General features: G+C 40.3%; 2 protein-coding genes across 2 annotated transcripts; one reads left to right on the forward strand and one right to left on the reverse strand.

Annotated features, from left to right (window-relative positions):
• Positions 1 to 986: 986 nt before the first annotated feature.
• On the reverse strand, positions 987 to 5216 carry MRPL30 (mitochondrial ribosomal protein L30). Its single transcript, XM_028138451.2, has 4 exons — positions 5151 to 5216; positions 3626 to 3706; positions 1531 to 1677; positions 987 to 1301 (listed from the first exon to the last, which is right to left on the reverse strand). Exons 1-4 carry the CDS (start codon positions 5199 to 5201, stop codon positions 1095 to 1097), a joined length of 486 nt encoding a protein of 161 aa, XP_027994252.2. The 5' UTR covers positions 5202 to 5216; the 3' UTR covers positions 987 to 1094.
• A 4483-nt stretch (positions 5217 to 9699) lies between these two features.
• Positions 9700 to 17989, forward strand: MITD1 (microtubule interacting and trafficking domain containing 1). The gene is made up of 7 exons (XM_008161156.3): positions 9700 to 9941; positions 13282 to 13383; positions 14852 to 14988; positions 15069 to 15155; positions 15902 to 16017; positions 17615 to 17675; positions 17771 to 17989. Exons 1-7 carry the CDS (start codon positions 9791 to 9793, stop codon positions 17864 to 17866), a joined length of 750 nt encoding a protein of 249 aa, XP_008159378.1. The 5' UTR covers positions 9700 to 9790; the 3' UTR covers positions 17867 to 17989.
• Positions 17990 to 18989: the final 1000 nt, after the last annotated feature.

The raw sequence follows: 18989 nt of genomic DNA on the forward strand, positions 1-18989 counted from the left end.
AGCAAATTAGCAGGGGCCAGCTTTTACTTACACCATTGCCCTCAACCAAGTGCAGCAAGGACACCTTTTGTTTGGCATATGTGTCTCTCTTCAGTTAGACTGAGCTCTTTGACCTTCAATAATATTCAATAACTGTTGGATTAAAAATGTAATTGCCTTTATTAATTAGGAATATCTGTTCTGGCTTCATTTTAGGTGGCACTTCTGCTTGATGGCCCAAAACATAAAGACCTATGACAGGACAGATACTAGGACCACAAACAATGAATATGCCAATGTTATTATTGCCCAACCCAAATTTTATAAGAAAGGAAGGAAAACAAAGGGTAACTAAAATTTGAAGATTCTTCACCATCATCAACAGAATTGCCCAGTACTGCATCTCTCCTAAGAGTCTTACTTCCCCCCACCTTCCAGGTACCTGAAATAGAAAAAAAGGAAATGGAACAATTCTCCCTAAAATATTTCTCCCTTCTTTTAAAAAACCACCTCAACTGTTGGTAGAGGTTTCTTGGGAATTCAAAGAACGCCAATAAACTTTAGGCCCAATTAGATTTATAATGAGAAAATAGTGTTTTTGGTATTACATTTAAATATAAAATGAAGCCAAGTCCACATAGGGACTTAGAGACACCGCACAAAGCAGCCGCTCTAGCTGCACCCACGGTTTAATGACTTTGGCTGAAGCTCTGGTCCCTGGCAGAAGAGACTGGAGGTCCTGAAGGGCGGCTCTGGATTTCACCAACACATAACACAACGCTCACTCAAAGGGCCATTCATAGAACTCGCTGAATTCAGTTAACCAAGGAAACAAAAATTTTTTAAAAATTAATGATGATTGCTAAGTAGACATCTGAACCTAAGTGTTCAAACAATGCCATTCTTACCTATTTGCAGTGAAACTATTAGGGGCAAAGAGGGGAGAACTAAACCAAATAATAGCACTTAAACCTCCAAGCCTATAGTCAGAAAAAAATCACACCAAGTTTAGTCAGTAAAAATGACTAGCATTTAAAATATATTTTAATGAGAACACTGTCTAACATCTTTAAATAAAAGCGATCGGCACTTTTGAATCTGGAACAGCTCTGGCATTAGGACTTAATTGCTTTCTGGTCCACGGGTGTTAGCTGCCACCGCACCACTAACTCCCCATTGCTCTTGAGGCAGGTGTGAGCCATGTCCTCCTCGGTGGGAAGTCCTTGTGGCAGCTTCAGGGGCTTGATTCTTATCAAATGTTTCACCACTTTCAGTTTTGCGTTCACCGAAGGGATGTTCTTGTGAACTTGAGGAGTGTGCGCCTACAAATAAAGGGAAATAGTGTTAGAGATCAAGTTCAAAAAACACAGATGGTCCCATGCTTCAGTAAAATTAAGGAAGGCTCATTCTGTCTAGATCAAACTTTCAAATACATCCCACTAAATAACACACTTAAACAAAAAAATATTAAATATATTCCTTAAAGTTTAAAAAGTGCCAAATGTAAAGCAAATTTAAACCCTGCTAAAGATGACTAAAATACTTGCATACCTTTTCTATTCCAAGCATCTTTATTACATCTTTTTCCCAGTATGGACGGCGTTTTATACTTTTTATTCTGGTAACAATATGCAGTTTATGAGGGTGCTGTGGATCCCCACCATATTTTTCATGATCTTCTGGTGAAGCCTGAAACACCTAGAAAGGAAGAATCGTAAATGGTAAATTTTTAACTTATATAGTTTATATATTCCTCCTTCCTCCCCGCCCCCAAAAAACAACAAAACCAAATACCAACATAATGATCTCAACCCTAATCTTTCTATAATTCTCAACCTCAAATGGAACATTTCTACAAGTCTGATTACTTATAGAATCTAAGATTTCATCCTCTAAGAAAATATCACAGGCAAAGATTTTGTTTTGTTTGTTTGAAGGGCAAGGCAGGAGCAACCAGATAACACTACAGAGTTTGGATGGGAACTTCTTTTTTCTCGCTCTCTGGCCATCTTGGTGGCTGCTCTTGGTTGTGAGCCACCTGTGCCTAAGCATCAGACAATGGCATATTGTTCGTCCATAAACTAAGGTGAGCTGCACAGTCACAAAACTCAGGTTATAGAAATGTAGCTTTCATTACTTCCAGAACTTTTTTTGATTTCTGAGTCCCCAGATACTTTAATGGAAAACAATTTGATATTTGCAAATGCATGTTTTTCCTGAGTTCTAACCAGAGATTTTCTAGTTAACTTGTAATTTATCATTCTTTGGTTTAAATATAGTTAACTAAAAACAAAACAAATGAGCTATCGAGTCATGTCAAGACATCAAGGCACCTTAACTTCTTTTTTAATCCTCACTCAAGGAGTGAGGATATTTTTTGCACTGATTTCTAGTAAGAGTGGAAGGCAAGAGAGACAGAAACATCGATGTGAGAGAGACACATTGATTGGTAGCCTCCCACACACACCCTGACCAGCCTGGGGGCGGGGATGGAACTGCAACCAAGGTACGTGCCCTTGACCAGGAATTGAATCTGTGACCCTCTGGTGCATAGGCCAACGCTCTAACCACTGAGAAACACCAGCCAGGGCAGGCATCTTAATTTCTTATTACTAAGTGAATGAAGCCAGTCTGAAAGGGTTACATACTGTATTATGCCAATTATTTGACATTCTGAAAATGGCAAAACTATAGGCAGTAAAATGATCAGTGGTTACCAGGAGTTGTGGGATGAGAGGGTGGGATAAATAGGTGAAGCACAGACAATTTTTAGGGCAGTGAAACTATTCAGTATGACACTGTAATGGTGGATACAGGACATTACGTATTTGTCAAAACCCACAGAGTGTACAATACAAAGACTGAACCCTGAAGTAGGTTTGAAATTTGTTGTTAATAATGGGCCAATATTGGTTTGCCAATCTAATGTCTACCAATGCAAGAAAGTGGGGGGAGGGATTATATGAAACTCCCTGTACTTTCTATTCTATTTTTCTATAAACTTAAAACTGCTCTAGGAAATAGTGTATTCACTGGCTTAGTCAGTGTTTTTTGAAAAAAAAAGATCTATAATAATAAAAGCATAATATGCTAATTAGACAGGACGTCCTTCTGGGAGTCCTTCCAGACAAAGCCAGGGCTGCGAGGGAAGCCCGGGTCCCAGGTGCCAGAGGGAAGCCAGTGCCGGCAGCTGGGGGAAGGAAGGCCTACTCTTGCACAAATTTTGTGCATCGGGCCTCTAGCATGTATACATAAACCTAGCAGAGAAAACTCGAAGATCCAAAGTGGCAAAAGTCAACAGAGAAAGGAATGAGAAGAGCCACAAAGACAGAGCTTGGGAGCGGGAGCAAGGAGACTGCTTTCTCTGGACACTGGTGATATGAAAATAACAAATATTAAAGGGAAAAAACACACACAGTAATAAACAGATTCTGAGATCATTAAAACCCATTACTTGGAAGGCAAGAGGCACATGCTTATTTTTAATAATCATTTATATAAATCCTTCTCTGTTCTAAACTCTGCACTGCTATGTACATCCACAAATGATTTAATATACAAGTTTTCAACATTACAAAAACAGGAAACTTAAAAAAATAACGTTTAAAAAAATAGTAACATTAAAACAAAAAATCCTTGTTCTTACTGAATCTGGAATTCTTGACTTGGTAAATTTATGACGAATCCAATCTGTACAAACGAGAGACTCCACACCTTTTGTCACAGTCTAAAATATAATATAAAACATTAGTTTTTTAGAACTCTGTCTAGTGCATAAACCCTTATCATTTTTTGGGTGATAAAAGTCTGTTTTTACCTAACCTGTAATTTTATTTATTTACTTTTAAAAATGTTTTATTTATTTATTTATTTATTTATTTAATTTATTTATTTTAATCCTCAGCCGAGGATATTTTTCTATTGATTTTTAGAGAGAGGGGAAGAGAGAGGGAAAGACAGAGAGAAATATTGGTGTGAGAGAAACAAATCGATTGGTTGCCTCCTGCACGTGCCCCAACCAGGGCCCAAGCCAGGGAGGAGCCTGCAACCAAGGTATGTGCCCTTGACTGGAATTGAACCCGGGACCCTTCGGTCCACAGGCCAATGTTCTATCCACTGAGCCAAAACCGGCTAGGGCCTAACCTGTAATTTTAAGCATTAATCTCAGCCCCCTTATCACTAACATATTACAAAATTAAAAAAAAACAAACATTAATTATATGTAGACTTCTAGACCAAGGTTGGCAATATTTTTCTGTAAAGGACCAGATAGTGAGTATTTCCAGCTTGGAGCTATATGGTTTCCACCTCCAAGTCTCAACTCTGCCACTGTAGGGCAAAAATAGCCTAAACAATATAATAAACAAATGGAGGGGGCTGTGTTCCAATAAAACTTTATTTACAAAAATAGGTGGATTTGGCCTGCAGGCTGCAGTGTGCCAACCCCTGCTCTAGACAATGTGCAATTATTCTCCTTCAACAATACAATGTAAAAGAAAAGTCAAAATGAGTTCCCACTTTTCTTTCTAGTCCCAACAATTCCATCACCCCTAGTTCCTATCTCTTGCTCCGTTCCTACAACCCCCCAGTCCTGTTTCTCTCAGCCTGCAAAAGAGAAAGGGCTCAGTCCCCTCCTTCATTCCAGGAAACTGCTCTCTGGATGGGCAATCATCATTCCCATCATGCCCTCCCTGTACTGCATTGATGGCACAAACAATGACGGAAGGTGCTCTATCCTCTGAGCCAAACTGGCCAAGCGATTTCACAGGCCTTACTCGGCCCTTGGCAGGCTGTTCCCACCCCTGATCTAGACTCTGGCCCTCAGGAATAGGTTCAGCTGCACCACCGCAGTTTCTAAAAGAAAGGCTGGAAGGAAACACCTGACAATACAAACATTAATGGTCTCTGGGAGACTGTTTTTTCTTCTTCCTGCTTTTCTATATTTTTCTAATTTCCTAAGATTGAAAATGTACTTTTCATAATTGAAGGGGGAAAAAAACAAACATCCTAAAATTTTAGACCTTAAGCAAAATTAACCCTCAACCTTAAAAGATTAATATATAAAAATAGTTAAGTTTAACTTGCTCTTGTATTTTGTTAGTTAGAAAAGAAACATAAACATTTTTACAGAAAGAAACAAAGAAAGATAACTCTTGAAAATGAAAACTTACGTGTAGTCTGCCTGGGGGCCTCTGAACTACTGAGCGCAAAATCCCGGCCATGAGCCTGGTGGCTGTCTACAAAAGTGAAACAAGTTAACTGTAAACTTGACAGAAGTTTAAGAGTAAAAACTTGGTTATTTTAGTAAAATAAAGGCAAGAATTCAGTTATAGTAAATGTTTTATTTGGAGTTCAGCAAAATCGTAGGTAGTAATTAGACATGAACCACATCCCATTTTCACCAAATGAATTACAGCCTCAGAGGATTCAATAAAATTGGCCCATCATTTAAAAAAACTTGTCCAACAATTCGGGCACATAAAGAATGCTTTGTAATAGAATCTCAAAAAGTTAAAGAGCTGAAGGGACAGAAGAAATCCCAAATCCTATCCTTAGAACTGACAACCCTCTTATGTTAAATAGGAGGAAAATGAATCCCAGAAAGTTCACCCAGGACGTGTATGGTCTAGAACTCAATTCTGTTAATACCCAGTCCAATGCATTTTCACTAAATCATAACACCTTTATGTTAAAAGGTAAAGCAGAACTCTCTTTTCTGTCTAGTTGTGTTTTAAACTATTTTTAACAAACACACATTGTTTCTATGACTTAAATTTAAAAAGTCATGTTTATTTAGACACATAACAATTATAGCTCACTATACTGATATATAAATAGTGAAAGCAGAAAGAGAAGAAGCATGACTTTGGACCTCAATCAATACAATACAGCATTAACAGTTTCTAGCTGAAATCACCCACTGTTTGCTGGCTAGTTGCTTATATACATACTAGAGGCCCGGTGCACGAAATTCGTGCACTGGGGGGGTGTGTGTGGGGGGGTGTCTCTCAGCCTGGCTTGAGCCCTCTCGCAGTCCGGGAGCCCTTGGGGGATGTCCAACTGACGGCTTAGACCCACTCCCCACTGCACTCACCAGCCGTGAGCCCAGCTTCTGGCTGAGCAGTGCTTCCCCTGTGGGAGCGCATTGACCACCAGGGAGCAGCTCCTGCATTGAGGTCTCTCCCCTGGTGGTCAGTGTGTGTCATAGCGACTGGTCATTCTGCCCTTTGGTTGATCTGCATATTAGCCTTTTATTATATAGGATTGAAATCAGGGCTTCCTTAGAAGAGATGCTTAGTCCTGTGGCCCTCCAATCAAATAAATAATGCTGAATTATTTTCTCTACCATACTTCTGCCTTCCAAGTTAAACATTATATGCTAACTCAACTCAATTAGCTTCACACATTGGTAAATCTTTCTGTTATCACTTACAATCCAACACAAACCTCCTAACACAAATCACCTCATTAAATGCTAAATCTGCTCAAAACCTGCTGAAGAGCCAGGTTTGTCACTGTTGGAGAAGGGTACACATAAGAAGGGAAGGCTAGAATGATCCATATGGTCCAATGATACAGGATTAGAGCTGGAACTCATGTTCAGCTCAATGTAGGTATTCATGGATATAGACACAATTATATACATGGATGTAACATAGTTTAACTTTTTTGGCTCAGAGGACCTAATAGCAATGGCATTCCAGTAAAAATGAGCATACCCAGCACCTAGATCATAGTTTCTAGTAGAATTCTCTAAGGGAAGGAACCAGAGCTCCTTGGAGAAACAGCTGATACATGACTGCTGCAGGGGCTATACAAAGGTGAGTGTGGGCCTTCTTGTAGTGCTAAAAAGGAACATTCAAAAAATCAGAATGATACGGGATGTCTAAGGGACATAGGAGCCATTGAAGGAGCTCCCAATGGCTAAAGCTGGAATAATATGAGCAACAAAATAAGGACTGAAGGATTGGCTTATAATCCAAACCATAAAATAACCATGAGTTGTGGTAAAGGCCTGGGTCAGGGGGCAGGAGCAGGCCAGAAGGGGTGTATGGGGAAAGAAGGGGCATATGTAATACTTTCAACAATAAAAAATTAAAACAAATAACTATGAGTCCATACTGATATAATTAAGTGAATAAATTAAATTAATGAGAGAGAAAAAAACACACAAATCTTCCTTATAGAAGAATTCCAAATAGTTTATGTAGATATTCCCTCCTCAAAGAGGTTGAGCAAAACCACTCACCCCTGAAGTAAGGGTTGTGCTCAATGACCTGTTCCCTGAGGACAGGGGGGAAAGACACTCCACTAGAGAAACCTGACAAGCATGATGTCGGCTAGAAAGATTAACATTAACTGTCATAAAAGTCAAGTTGATAGCATGTACCCTCTTCTTCCCCAAACCCCATTAACTCCACTCTTAAGAGAGAAACATCAAACTCCAATTGAGATACATTGTACAAAACACCCGACCGCCTCAAAATTGTCAAGGTCATCATACACAGGAAGGCCTGAGAACCTGCCATAGTCACGAGGAGCCTAAGGAGACAGGATGACTAAATGTAGTGATCTAGTATCTTGGATGGGATTCTGGAACAGGAAAAGGACATCAGGTAAAATCTAAAAAAAAAAATCTAAATGAAATATCACCTTTAGTTAATAATCTATCAATACTGGTTCATCAATTATACTAATGTAAGATGTTAAAAGGGGAGACTGGGCCTGGGGTATACAGAATCTCTGTGCTATCTTCACAAGTTTCCAAAATCTAAAACGATTCTAAAATTACTTATTAAAAAATGGAAAACCTCCAATGCCTACCCATTTCCATCGGAGTGGTAGCCAGTCCTCACACTCCCTCCCGCTCCCCCCCCTCCTGCCTCCACCTTACACTTCATGGCCAATTACTCTCCTGCTCCATCGCTAAACATATTGGTCCCCTTGTTGGCTCTAAACTTGCCAGGCAGGCATTCTCCCTGGTAATGGCTGTTCCTGCTCCTGAAGTTCATATGGTTAATTCTCTGACTTTTTTCAATTTTTGGCTCAAATCTCATCTTCTCAATGAGGTCTATTCTGATTCCATTCCTTAACATTTTGACCCACACCACAATTGCCAACTCGCCCCATGCGATCCCTCTTCCTCTATTCTTTCCATAGCACTTACCTTCTAACAGAATTTAATTATTTGTTCAGTTTGTGGATTATTTTCTATCTCCACCCAACAGAATGTTAGTTCCACCAAGAGAGGATTTTAAAATTTTGTTTAGTTTTTGGTCTGTTCTGTCTGTTCAGATATATCCCAAGCATCTACCTAAAGCAGCACCTGCCTTGTAATAGGCAATCAATTAAGTTTTACTCAATGAATGAAGTTTAAGTTACAGACTTCAGAAGGTGTGACAGTCAAAAGCTCTAAGTTTTAATAAAGGTTATTCTTCATAACTCTTGGACCTTGAAACAATTCTAATACCTTCTACTTTACAATAGCTTTTATTTCCTTTTTATCCAAAGGGTTTCTCTTTTATTATTTTTTTCCTTTTTATTGAATGTATTGGGGTGACACTGCTTAACAAAATTACACAGGTTTCAGGCGCACAATTCCACAACACATCATCTGTATACTGTATTGTGTTCACCACCTCAAATAATAACCTGTCTCTTGCACTAATGCAAAAGTAGGAAAATACATACATCACATGACAAGTATAATGCCATTTTAAAAAAAATGTGTGTGAATGTGTGTATACACAGAACACCTCTGGAAGGCTCTCTGAAAAACGTTAACATATCCTTGGGGGAGGTGGGGCAGACTACTAGGGCGATTTTTCCTCTTTTCCTCCTGTAATGTCAAATAGATTGTTATTGCTGCTCTTTTACGATGACCATGCATGTAATTGTTTCTTTTTAAAAAACACAACAAACTATTTCCTTCCCTAAAGGGACATCTATGTAATGATAAAGGCAAGGAATGTCTCTTCTTTGAATTCCTAAAAGCCTAGCAAGCACTAGGCAGGCCTCCTAAGTGCCTTTTGGCAAAAATACGCAGCACAAGCAGCTCTGGGTACGTGGCGACCAAGACGTGGTTGAAAACTCACAGCTTTCACTAACATGACGGATATTTTAACTGCTAATTTCGGCAGGTTCGCCTTCGAAAGTGCAGCATTTAGAAAATCAGGCAAGTTTGTATCTTCCTGAACAACAAATTAGATTACACTGAATGCCCTGTTGGAAAGCCAGCGTTGTAAGGCAGAAGCAGAGAAAATGCTAAACCAAACGAGAACATCCCCCAGGCGGTCCAGCCCACGCGGTCCAGCCCACGCGGTTCGACCGCTGCGCTTCCAGAACCCGGGTTCGCGTCCCGGAACCCCTCCCCCTGGGAAGCGATCAGGGCGGCCGAAGGCTTTTCGGAAGCCAGAGGGCCAGTGTCCGGCCAGTGCACGCCTAGATCCCTGCGACCCGCAAACGCAAATGGGGGAAATCAACCCGCATCCAGATATGCACTCCAGGCAAAACCGCAATACTCTGGGCCCCGCACGCCCCACTCACCCGGGGGTGCTGAATGGTGCGAAGCCTGAACTGGCCCGCCGACAGGAAGCTGGACAGCAGACACCACCGAGTGCTACCCTCAAACCCGGCCGTCACAGTCCGGGCAAAACGCTGCCCTCCCAAAGTTCCGGCCGGACTCCCTTCCACTCCAGGGCCGCCAGGAGCGCGAGCAGTCACGTGTCGGTGTCACGTGATCGCTTCCCGGAAGCGCCGCGGACCCAGCCGGCTCCGACTGGGTTAGAGGCGGAGAGGAGTTCCCAGGATTATGGCAAAATCCGGGCTGGGGCCGGACCCCGGGGGCGTCGCTGCAGCCGCTGTGCTCAAACGGGCGGTGGAGCTGGATGCCGAGTCCAGGTACCAGCAGGCTCTAGTGTGCTACCAGGAGGGGATCGACCTGCTGCTGCAGGTTCTCAAAGGTGAGCCAGGAGCCCTGAGGGTGGGGGTGGGGGTGGGGGAGCGGGGGGGGCGGGGAGGGGAGAGACAGAAAGGAGCAGCATTCCCGCAGTGTCGGGCTGAGTGTACAAGTTCATGATTTCTTGGGCACCGCGAGGGAGCAGCCAGATACAGAAGGTGGCAACCTTTTACTGGTCAAACGGTCTGATTTCTTTTATATATTTAATAGATGGATGTCAGCAAGAAAAAGGGGGGGGGGGTACTACTATAGAATTTTAAGAGACATAACCAGATATAATTCATATGCCCTTATGGGACTTGTGTTTGAACGAGACCTTTTTAGATCATTTTGGAAAGTTAGAATATGGATTTGGCAACATTAAAATTATTATCGTTGATAGGCAGTAGGTTTTCTTAGAAAACTTTTAAAACATTTTTTTTAATTTTTAGAGATGCAGACCGAAGTATTTCGGGAAGAAACGCTGAAACAAATGTGGCAAAACGCTAACAATGTTTAAATCTAGGTGCTGGGGAATAAGGATGTTCATTACACGGTTACTCTTACTTTTCTGTTTCAGAGTTTCATTAAAAGTAAACAAAAATAAAATCACATGGTGGTAGAAGCAAACGTTTTTTTTCCCCGCCGTAAGAATTAGATTTACTGATATCTGGTGTGAGAAATGCTAGATTGTGGGTGGGGACAGTAAGACTTTGTTACATAAAGTTTGGGTACAGTGTTGTGAAGTACCCAAATAACCCTAACACCAGCACAATCTCTGGTACATGGTAGATACCCAGTCATTGTTTTAAATTGATTGAGACCAGCCCTTGCTTCCTGCACCCTGGAGCTCCCAGTCTGCCCCCTTCCCCCCTCACACGCACACCCTTGCCTTTTAGCCTGTTTATAATGTTACTAGATGCCCAGTGCACTGGTGGGGTCCCTCAGCCTGGCCTGCACCCTCTCGCAATCCAGGACCCCTTGGGGGATGTTGGCTGCCAATTTCAGTCTGATCCCTACAGGCCAGGCCAAGGGACCTCACCAGTGCACGAATCCGTGCACTGGGCCTCTAGTATGCATATAAGATCTTTGGTTAGTCTCTTCCTGCCCTCCTCCCACCCTCCTTCCCTCTGAGATTCATCAGTCTGTTCCATGTTTCCATGCCTGTGCATTGAGCATCTCCCCCCTGGTGGTCAGTGCATGTCATAGGTACCGGTTGAAAGGTCCTTGGCTTTTATAGATATATAGACAGATAGATAGATAGATAGATAGATAGATAGATAGATAGATAGATAGATTTGAGACAGCAGAGGGCGCTCTTCAGTGTTTAGTTCTTCTCTCAACTATAAAACTACCTTGAGCAGGACCATGTAATGGTGATGAGGATGGTAACAATAAGAGTATTAGCACTTATGAGTGCTGAGTGCCAGGCACTGTGCAGAACACATTAAAGGCATGATCTTGTTTCATTCTAACAGTTGCCCTATGAAGTAGGAGGTGATGTTATCCTCATTTTATAGCAAAAAATAAAAAAATAAAGTTTGCTTTCCAGTTCTGCTACAACTGATAGAGTCGCATTTGGAAGGGAAGGCTTTAAAGACAATGGTGCACTGACTCCCAAAAAGAGAGATGGTGTTGGTCAGGCGGAGCACTTCTCAAGTCCTGGCGCTTTGGGAGTCTGAAGCAGGAGAATCACAGGAGTGCTGCTCCAGTGTGCTCCACTGAGCCTGTAGAGGTTACAGGGACAGTGACATGACCTTACAGGTTAAGGTACAGATGGAAAATAACTCTACAGCATGGAATAAGTGCCAGGAGAGAGCCATGGACAAGTACAGGAAGGACTTAAAGTTAAAGGTCACTTGGGGGTGAAAAAGGGGACGTGGCTTTTTATATAGGGCCTTTGGAGGATTAACAGAATTTCAGAAACCAGACATTCAGTTACTAGTGTTCAGATTCTCTCGGTGCTGTTTAACCAAATAAGTGGTCCACTTTGTTTCACCATACGTCTATAGAGGAAGAGTGAGAAGGAAAGGTTAAAGGTAGATTGGATCTTGGAGCACACTGGATGGCCTTGACTGCTAGAGATTTTACTCATTTCGTAGACAAGGAGAAACCATTGAAAGTTTTTACAAAGCAGTGCTGTAATTTAAGTTGCATCTCAGGGCTTGTCTCTCTTAGGACCATCGATGGAGGCTAAAATTAACAGGTCAGAGAGTGATGAAAAACAGGATGTCTTTCCGCAAGATATGAAGGAGAAAATAGTGATTTTATAGTGGAGACATTTTGTGAACTCCACCATAACCAAGTGACCAGAGTTAACATTGACATCATGTGCCCTCTGAGAAGGTGCAACACTTCTGTGATTTTCTTGCCAATAAAGTATAACTTTAATCACGAGAAAACATCAGTAGCCAAAAATGAGAGACATTCTACAAAATAACTGACCACTACTCTTCCTAAATGTCAAGGTCATAAAAGGCAGAGAGAGTCTAAGGAACTATTGCAAATCTGAGTACACAAAGGATGAGACATGGCAACTAAATGCTATGTGGGATCCTGGACCAGAAAACAACCTCTCTTTAGTGGAAAAATTGGAGAAATAGGTTTATAGATGAGCTAATAGTGTTGAATCAATGTAAATTTCCTGACTCTGATGATTGTACTATGTATTAGTATATGGGATGTGTTAATCTTAGGGGAATCTGAGTGAAGGGAGTATACCATTTTTGCAACTTTCCATAAACATAAAATTAATTCAAAATAAGATGTTTTAAAAATGAAGAGTTTAAAAATGAAATTGTCATGGGAAATATAAGCAATATCAAAAGGAGGGAAAGATCCAGAAGTGAATTGGTTAATGATTGGGTTCAGGGGATGGGATTTTGGGGTAAGATTTTATTGATAAAGTATATTCAAAATTACCTTACATTTTGGGGTGGCTTGGAAAATGATTGAGTATAAGCTATAATGGAGAAGTCTGGAAGAGAAGCTGGTTTTGTGGAAGAAAGATAGATATCATTAGCTCTGTTTTTTATTATTATTATGCTAAGATTTCAAACTTGTGGGTGATTAGGGCAAAACAGTACTCAGTCTTAGGTTTGACATGGAATAAGCCACCTCTGTTGCCTCACCAGATTTGGTGTATCCAGCAAGTGAGGCACAGTGTAGGAGGGCCCACTCCTAAATAAAACTGCTTCAGATGCTTAGTGCACTGGTGATCAAGTCAAATTTGTGTCTTTTAGGACCGAGGCAAACCTTGCTGTGGGATAGGAAATGTGCGGGAGACTTGGGAAGCTGGGAAATAATGCCTATCCTACATGGAAAAACTGTTTGGAAACTTGGGACTCTATTTGTTTAATTTGTAGGCACCAAAGATGATACCAAGAAATGTAATCTCAGAAAAAAAATTTCTGACTACATGGATAGAGCAGAAAACATAAAGAAATACTTGGATCAAGAAAAAGAAGGTAAAGTGATTGTGTTAGACAATGTGTGCATACACTATTGCCAAAACCCATTTCTTTGTTTTTAATTGTTTTAAGTATTACATATGTCTCCTTTTTCCCCCCCGATTGACCCCCCCCCCTCCCGCCACTCTCACCCCCACCTCAAAGCCCATTTCACCCTGTGTTTCTGGCCCTGCCGTGGGAGCTTGGTGGAGTGGACCCGTTTACTCTGCATTTCTGCTCTCCTGTACAGAAGCTATTCTTAACCTTTTGGAGGGCTGAATGGGGAGTGAGGTGGTAGTCAGACACCCTCTTGAGAATCTGATGAAAGCTATGAAGACTGCAGACCTTTGCCTGCTGTTTTAAGGAATTCACAGATCCCCATTAAGTTTATGTGTGGATGCAGTTTAAGTTAACACTACAGAGGGATACTGAATATGAATCCTGTATTTAATTCGTATTTCTCTTCATAATATAACTAAAATACTAAAGTATCTAAGGAAACTCCTGGGACGTCTTTGGGGTTTTGTTGTGAATCAGAACATTTCAGATTAGAGATGCATAGTATTGTTCCCTATTTATTATTAGTTCTCTCCTCATGAGCATTCTAGTTTACAAGCATAAATATAAATCTTAAAGATCTTTGGTAACTTATTCAGTAATTATTCAATTTCAGTGAATCCTACTGACCCTCTGGCACCCTAGTCTTTGGCTTGGGTTATTGAGAAGTACTATCAATTTCTGTTTAAAACACTCCCATGCAAGTTCTAATAAAGACTTCTTAACTTCACCTTATACTGCATTTATGTATTTAAACTCACTTTAGCTATTAAATTGCAGGACATAAAAGACTTAAATCTAGCCCTGACCGGTTTGGCTCAGTAGATAGAGCTTCAGTCTGTGGACTGAAGGGTACCAGGTTCGATTCCGGTCAAGGGCATGTACCTTTGGTTGTGGGCACATCCCCAGGAGGAGTGTGCAGGAGGCAGCTGATTGATGTTTCTCTCTCATCGATGTTTCTAACTCTCTATCCCTCTCCCTTCCTCTCTGTAAAAAAAATCAATAAAATATATATTTTTTTAAAAAGACTTAAATCTAAGGAGAAGGACCAGATAGCTACTGCAGTTATAGTGACAAGAATATCAGATATCTTTATGCATACAGTACTCTCTTGAATAAAATGCCTGGTTCCTAGGAATCAGCTCAAGAACCTGTTCCAAGAAATCTCTGGACCTTCCCACTTGCCTGGCCTCTGTAAAGGCAGAAGTCACTTGTGGAATGCTTTGCCTTATTTTCCTCTGTATGCGTAGCATCCTGCCATATGCCTGGTATACACCAGGGATTAAAAAACATTTACTGAGTGGAGGAGTTAAAAAGATTAATTTGTATCTGATCCTGATGAATCACTATATATAAATGTAATGAGTATAAAAGTAAGTTGTCACTAGTTTTTTTTTTTTTTTTTTTTAGTAAAGCTTATGTTTTGTAGATGGAAAGTATCACAAGCAAATTAAAATAGAGGAGAATGCAACAGGATTCAGTTATGAGTCGGTTTTTCAAGAATACCTTAATGAGACAGTGAGAGAAGTTTGGATAGAAGATCCTTATATTAGACATACTCATCAGGTAAGGGTAACCCACGAACATGTAATGCAATGTTATTTAAAATGTGCAGGTTAGTAGTAACCTATTCTAATGTCTTTCAGCTGTATAACTTTCTTCGGTTTTGTGAGATGCTTATCAAGAAACCATGTAAAGTAAAAACGATTCATCTTCTGACCTCCCTGGATGAAGTAGGTATCTGAAGGCATTTACTCTTTCTTAACTTCATGTTATTCCAAGATTCCGTTCAAGCAAGGAAAACCTGTACATAATGCTTCAGCTTGAGGTATTTCCTTGGGGTGAACTTATTTTCTAACAACGGGCAAAAAACACCTTGAGAAAATGCTGTTGATTTTAGTGTCTTGTACCTTGCAGTTGGCCCAGTTTGCTAAACTTGATTCAAATAGTTTGTCAGTTTAGTCTCTTGAAAGTTCTAAGAGACGATCACACTGTCTACACTGTTGACAATTTTGTGTGTGTGTTTTTTCCCTACCAGTTGTCACGTGTATCTCTTTTTCTTGATTGATTGCATTGGCATTCTGGGGAATCACAGCATGGTAGGGGGCATCTCTCTCTTGATTTTGACTTACATAGGAATGCTTCTAAATAATTCAGATTTCTAGGATTAATTTGCAAACAATCCAGTCCCATCTGAGTAACTAAATAGCATTACTATATTTTAGGAGATAGGACAGAGTTATGTCCACATTAGAAAAGAACAATTCTTTTGATAAAAACAATTGCTCATAAACTACTTCATATTCCTTGCTGGCTTCTTTGAGATTAATAGACATTGACTCTAGTGTAGAATTTTTCCATTTTGTTTTATTTTTTAATCTTTCCATTTTAATTAACCTATGATACACATTGCATAGCTCAGGGGTAATTTAAAATATTAATAACTGGGTCAGAAAATGCTATTTTTTCCTATTAATAGGGCTTTGGGAAAGCACAGCAAATTAGTGGCCTGGAAGAAATAAAAGCATCACTGAGGAATCATGGGGTGCTGTTGGAATTAGAATATTCTTCTTCCATACATGACCGAGAAATTAGGTTAGTATATAGTAATATTTTAACTTCTATGCAGTTGAAAAATACTTATTTTTAATTCTCTTAAGTTTTATATAATTGCATATAACTATTCCATTTAAATATTGAAGTTTTTAAATAAAGCTTAGTTCTAGTATCTTTTCACTTTTGAAGAAAAAAAATCTGGCTTATTTTGTCCTATATGTGTTTCATATTTCCTGATGGAATAAAATTTACATGTTCTATGTCATGTAAGAAGATGAAGTATTTTTCTGTGTATTCAGTTATACATATTGTGTTATGGCAGGGGTCCTCAAACTTTTTAAACAGGGGGCCAGTTCACTGTCCCTCAGTCCGTTCGAGGGCCGGACTATAGTTTAAAAACAAACAAACTATGAACAAATTCCTATGCACACTGCTAAGTCGGCTGCTAAGCAGGACAGGCAGCGGTGAGCCGGATAAATGTCCTCTGGGGGCTGCATGTGGCCCGCGGGCCATTGTTTGAGGACCCCTGTGTTATGGTATTGAGTTTATTTCCTTTTGTGTGATACTGGTATTTATTTAATGTGTCTTTACTTCTTAAGCTTTATAAAATATTCTAGTATGCATGACAGTATACTGTGTCTATAAACAAACAGTATATGCAGTGTTTTTAGTGGTATGTTCCGTGTTTAGCACAGTGCCTTTCATATGTTGACTAGAGGCCCGGTGCACGAATTCATGCACGGGTGGGGTCCAGCCGGCCCACCCCAATTGAGATGTTGGGGGCCGATTGGGGGCCAGGCGGGTGGCGGCTGGGGGAGACCCAATCGGGGCCTGGATCAGGCTGGTTGGCTGCCGCAGTACACGTCATAGCCACCAGTCATTCTGCCATTCCGGTCACTGGGCTTTTATATATAGATAGATAGCAATGGCACCCCCAATCTTAGTAAAAACTTAAGCACAGCCTAAATGCAAAACCAGTGACAATGCAGCTGCTGTGGTTGAAGCAGATAGAGGTCAGGACCCACAGCTCTTCCTGCTTATGTCCCCCGTCACTAGGTAGGAAAACCCCTGAACCACCACCACAGTCAGCCTGAGTATACTTTGAAACCACGTGTTGGCAGAACAGGAAAGTTTTATCAGCAGCAAGCTGAAATTCAAGAGTAAGCTTTTTATCCTCACCCAAGGATATATTTATTGATTTTAGAGAGAGGAAGGGGGAAAGAAAGAAAGAGAAACATTGATGTGAGAGAGAAACAGCAATCGTTTGCATCTTTCACATGCCCCGACCAGGGATCTCACCTGAAACCTAGGTATGGGCCCAGGCCAGAAGTCGAACCCACAACCTTTTGTTGTATGGGATGATGCTCCAACTGAGCCACCTGGCCAGGGCTCAAGAGTAAGTTTTAATGTAATTGTTAAACTCTTATCACTTAATCAAATCAACCCATGGTTTCTCTGAATGTTCTGTTTCATTGTAGACACAGCCCATGAGTTACCCCAGGTTTGGTTCAACTCATGCTACTGGAGGAAATGGGTTTCTTTTAGGGGGAGATTTGCTGACACTTCATACCCTACGGCTTTGCTAATTGTCTGGCATAACTGCCTGGAATATAATACTACATACTCATTTCAATAGGTTCAACAATGGATGGATGATTAAGATTGGAAGGGGACTGGATTATTTTAAGAAACCACAGGTAGGATATAGCCGTATGAGTGGGTAGCACTCTTTTTGTATCATTTTAGCATGACTTTGGTTCTTTGTTAAAACATTCTTTTCTTCTCTTCTTAGGGTCGTTTTTCCCTTGGATATTGTGATTTGGATTTAAGACCATGTCATGAAACAACAGTGGACATTTTTCATAACAGGCACACGAAAAAAATATGATGGGCAGTAGCTTAATTTACATTGTATATTTCTATTTTAAGTGAATATTAGATTTTTTTATACTTTGGACAGATTATTCCTATAAAATGTGAATTTAATAATAAACTTGTACATTCCTACTAATTTATGGATTCATTGTTAAGTTGTGACCAATCTTAAATATCTTTGTCAATACATTACTTAGATTTACAGTGTTTTAAGTCGTACAGTTAATTTAGACATTTTACCAGCTTTTCTATTACTTGGGTGTTGGAGAGTGAATCAACAAATAATGATACCTGTTATAAAGATGAATTGGATGTTATATTGCCCCTGGGAATTTAGAGTCTGGGAGGAAAAAAAATGGATAAGAGTACTCTTAAGAGACAGATGGGCTTGTGGGTTTAATATCCAGGAAAAAAGTACAATGTTAATTTTGTTAAAATCAAATGTGTTTGGCAGACACTCACCAATATTTACTTATCTACCATTACCTAACTCCATAAAGGCAACTCCACCTATTTAGTTATTCAGATGCATTTTGCAGCTCATTCAACCCTGGCTGGCACATTTATAAAGGTTTGCAATTTAGAATCAATTGTTCTGGGTAAGCTCATCCATCAAGATGCCAGTTGACTGGTTAGGAACAAAGAATACATTGTATGGCCCTAGCTGGTTTGGCTCAGTGGATAGAGCACTGGCCTGTGTACAGAAGGGTCCTGGCTTTGATTCTGGTCAAGGGCAAGATGCCCAGCTTGCAGGCTCTATCCCCAGTGAGGGGCATGCAGGAGGCAGCCGTTCAATGATTCTCATCATTCATGTTTTTCTCTCCTCTCTGAAATCAATAAAAAATATATATATTTTAAAAAGCATCCTCTTAAAAAAAAAAAAGATTAGGTTATATGGTATTAAGACTGGGAGAGTGGATACAGGTAGAAGCAATGGGCAATCCAGAAGCTTACTAGTAAAGACTAAGTTAACCCAGAGTCTACAGAGAGAAATAGAAGTACTGGTGTTAAAGAGTGCTCATATAAACATCACATCAGGAGAAAAATGGAAGATTAAATTCAAAATTAAATAGTGTGGAAGACCAAAGCCAGGTGGAAGGAGCCATGGTACTAAGGTTGAGCATAGTAGTCCTGGG

The sequence above is a fragment of the Eptesicus fuscus genome, chromosome 22 (genome assembly GCF_027574615.1).
Source record: "Eptesicus fuscus isolate TK198812 chromosome 22, DD_ASM_mEF_20220401, whole genome shotgun sequence".
Classification (NCBI taxonomy): Eukaryota; Metazoa; Chordata; class Mammalia; order Chiroptera; family Vespertilionidae; genus Eptesicus; species Eptesicus fuscus.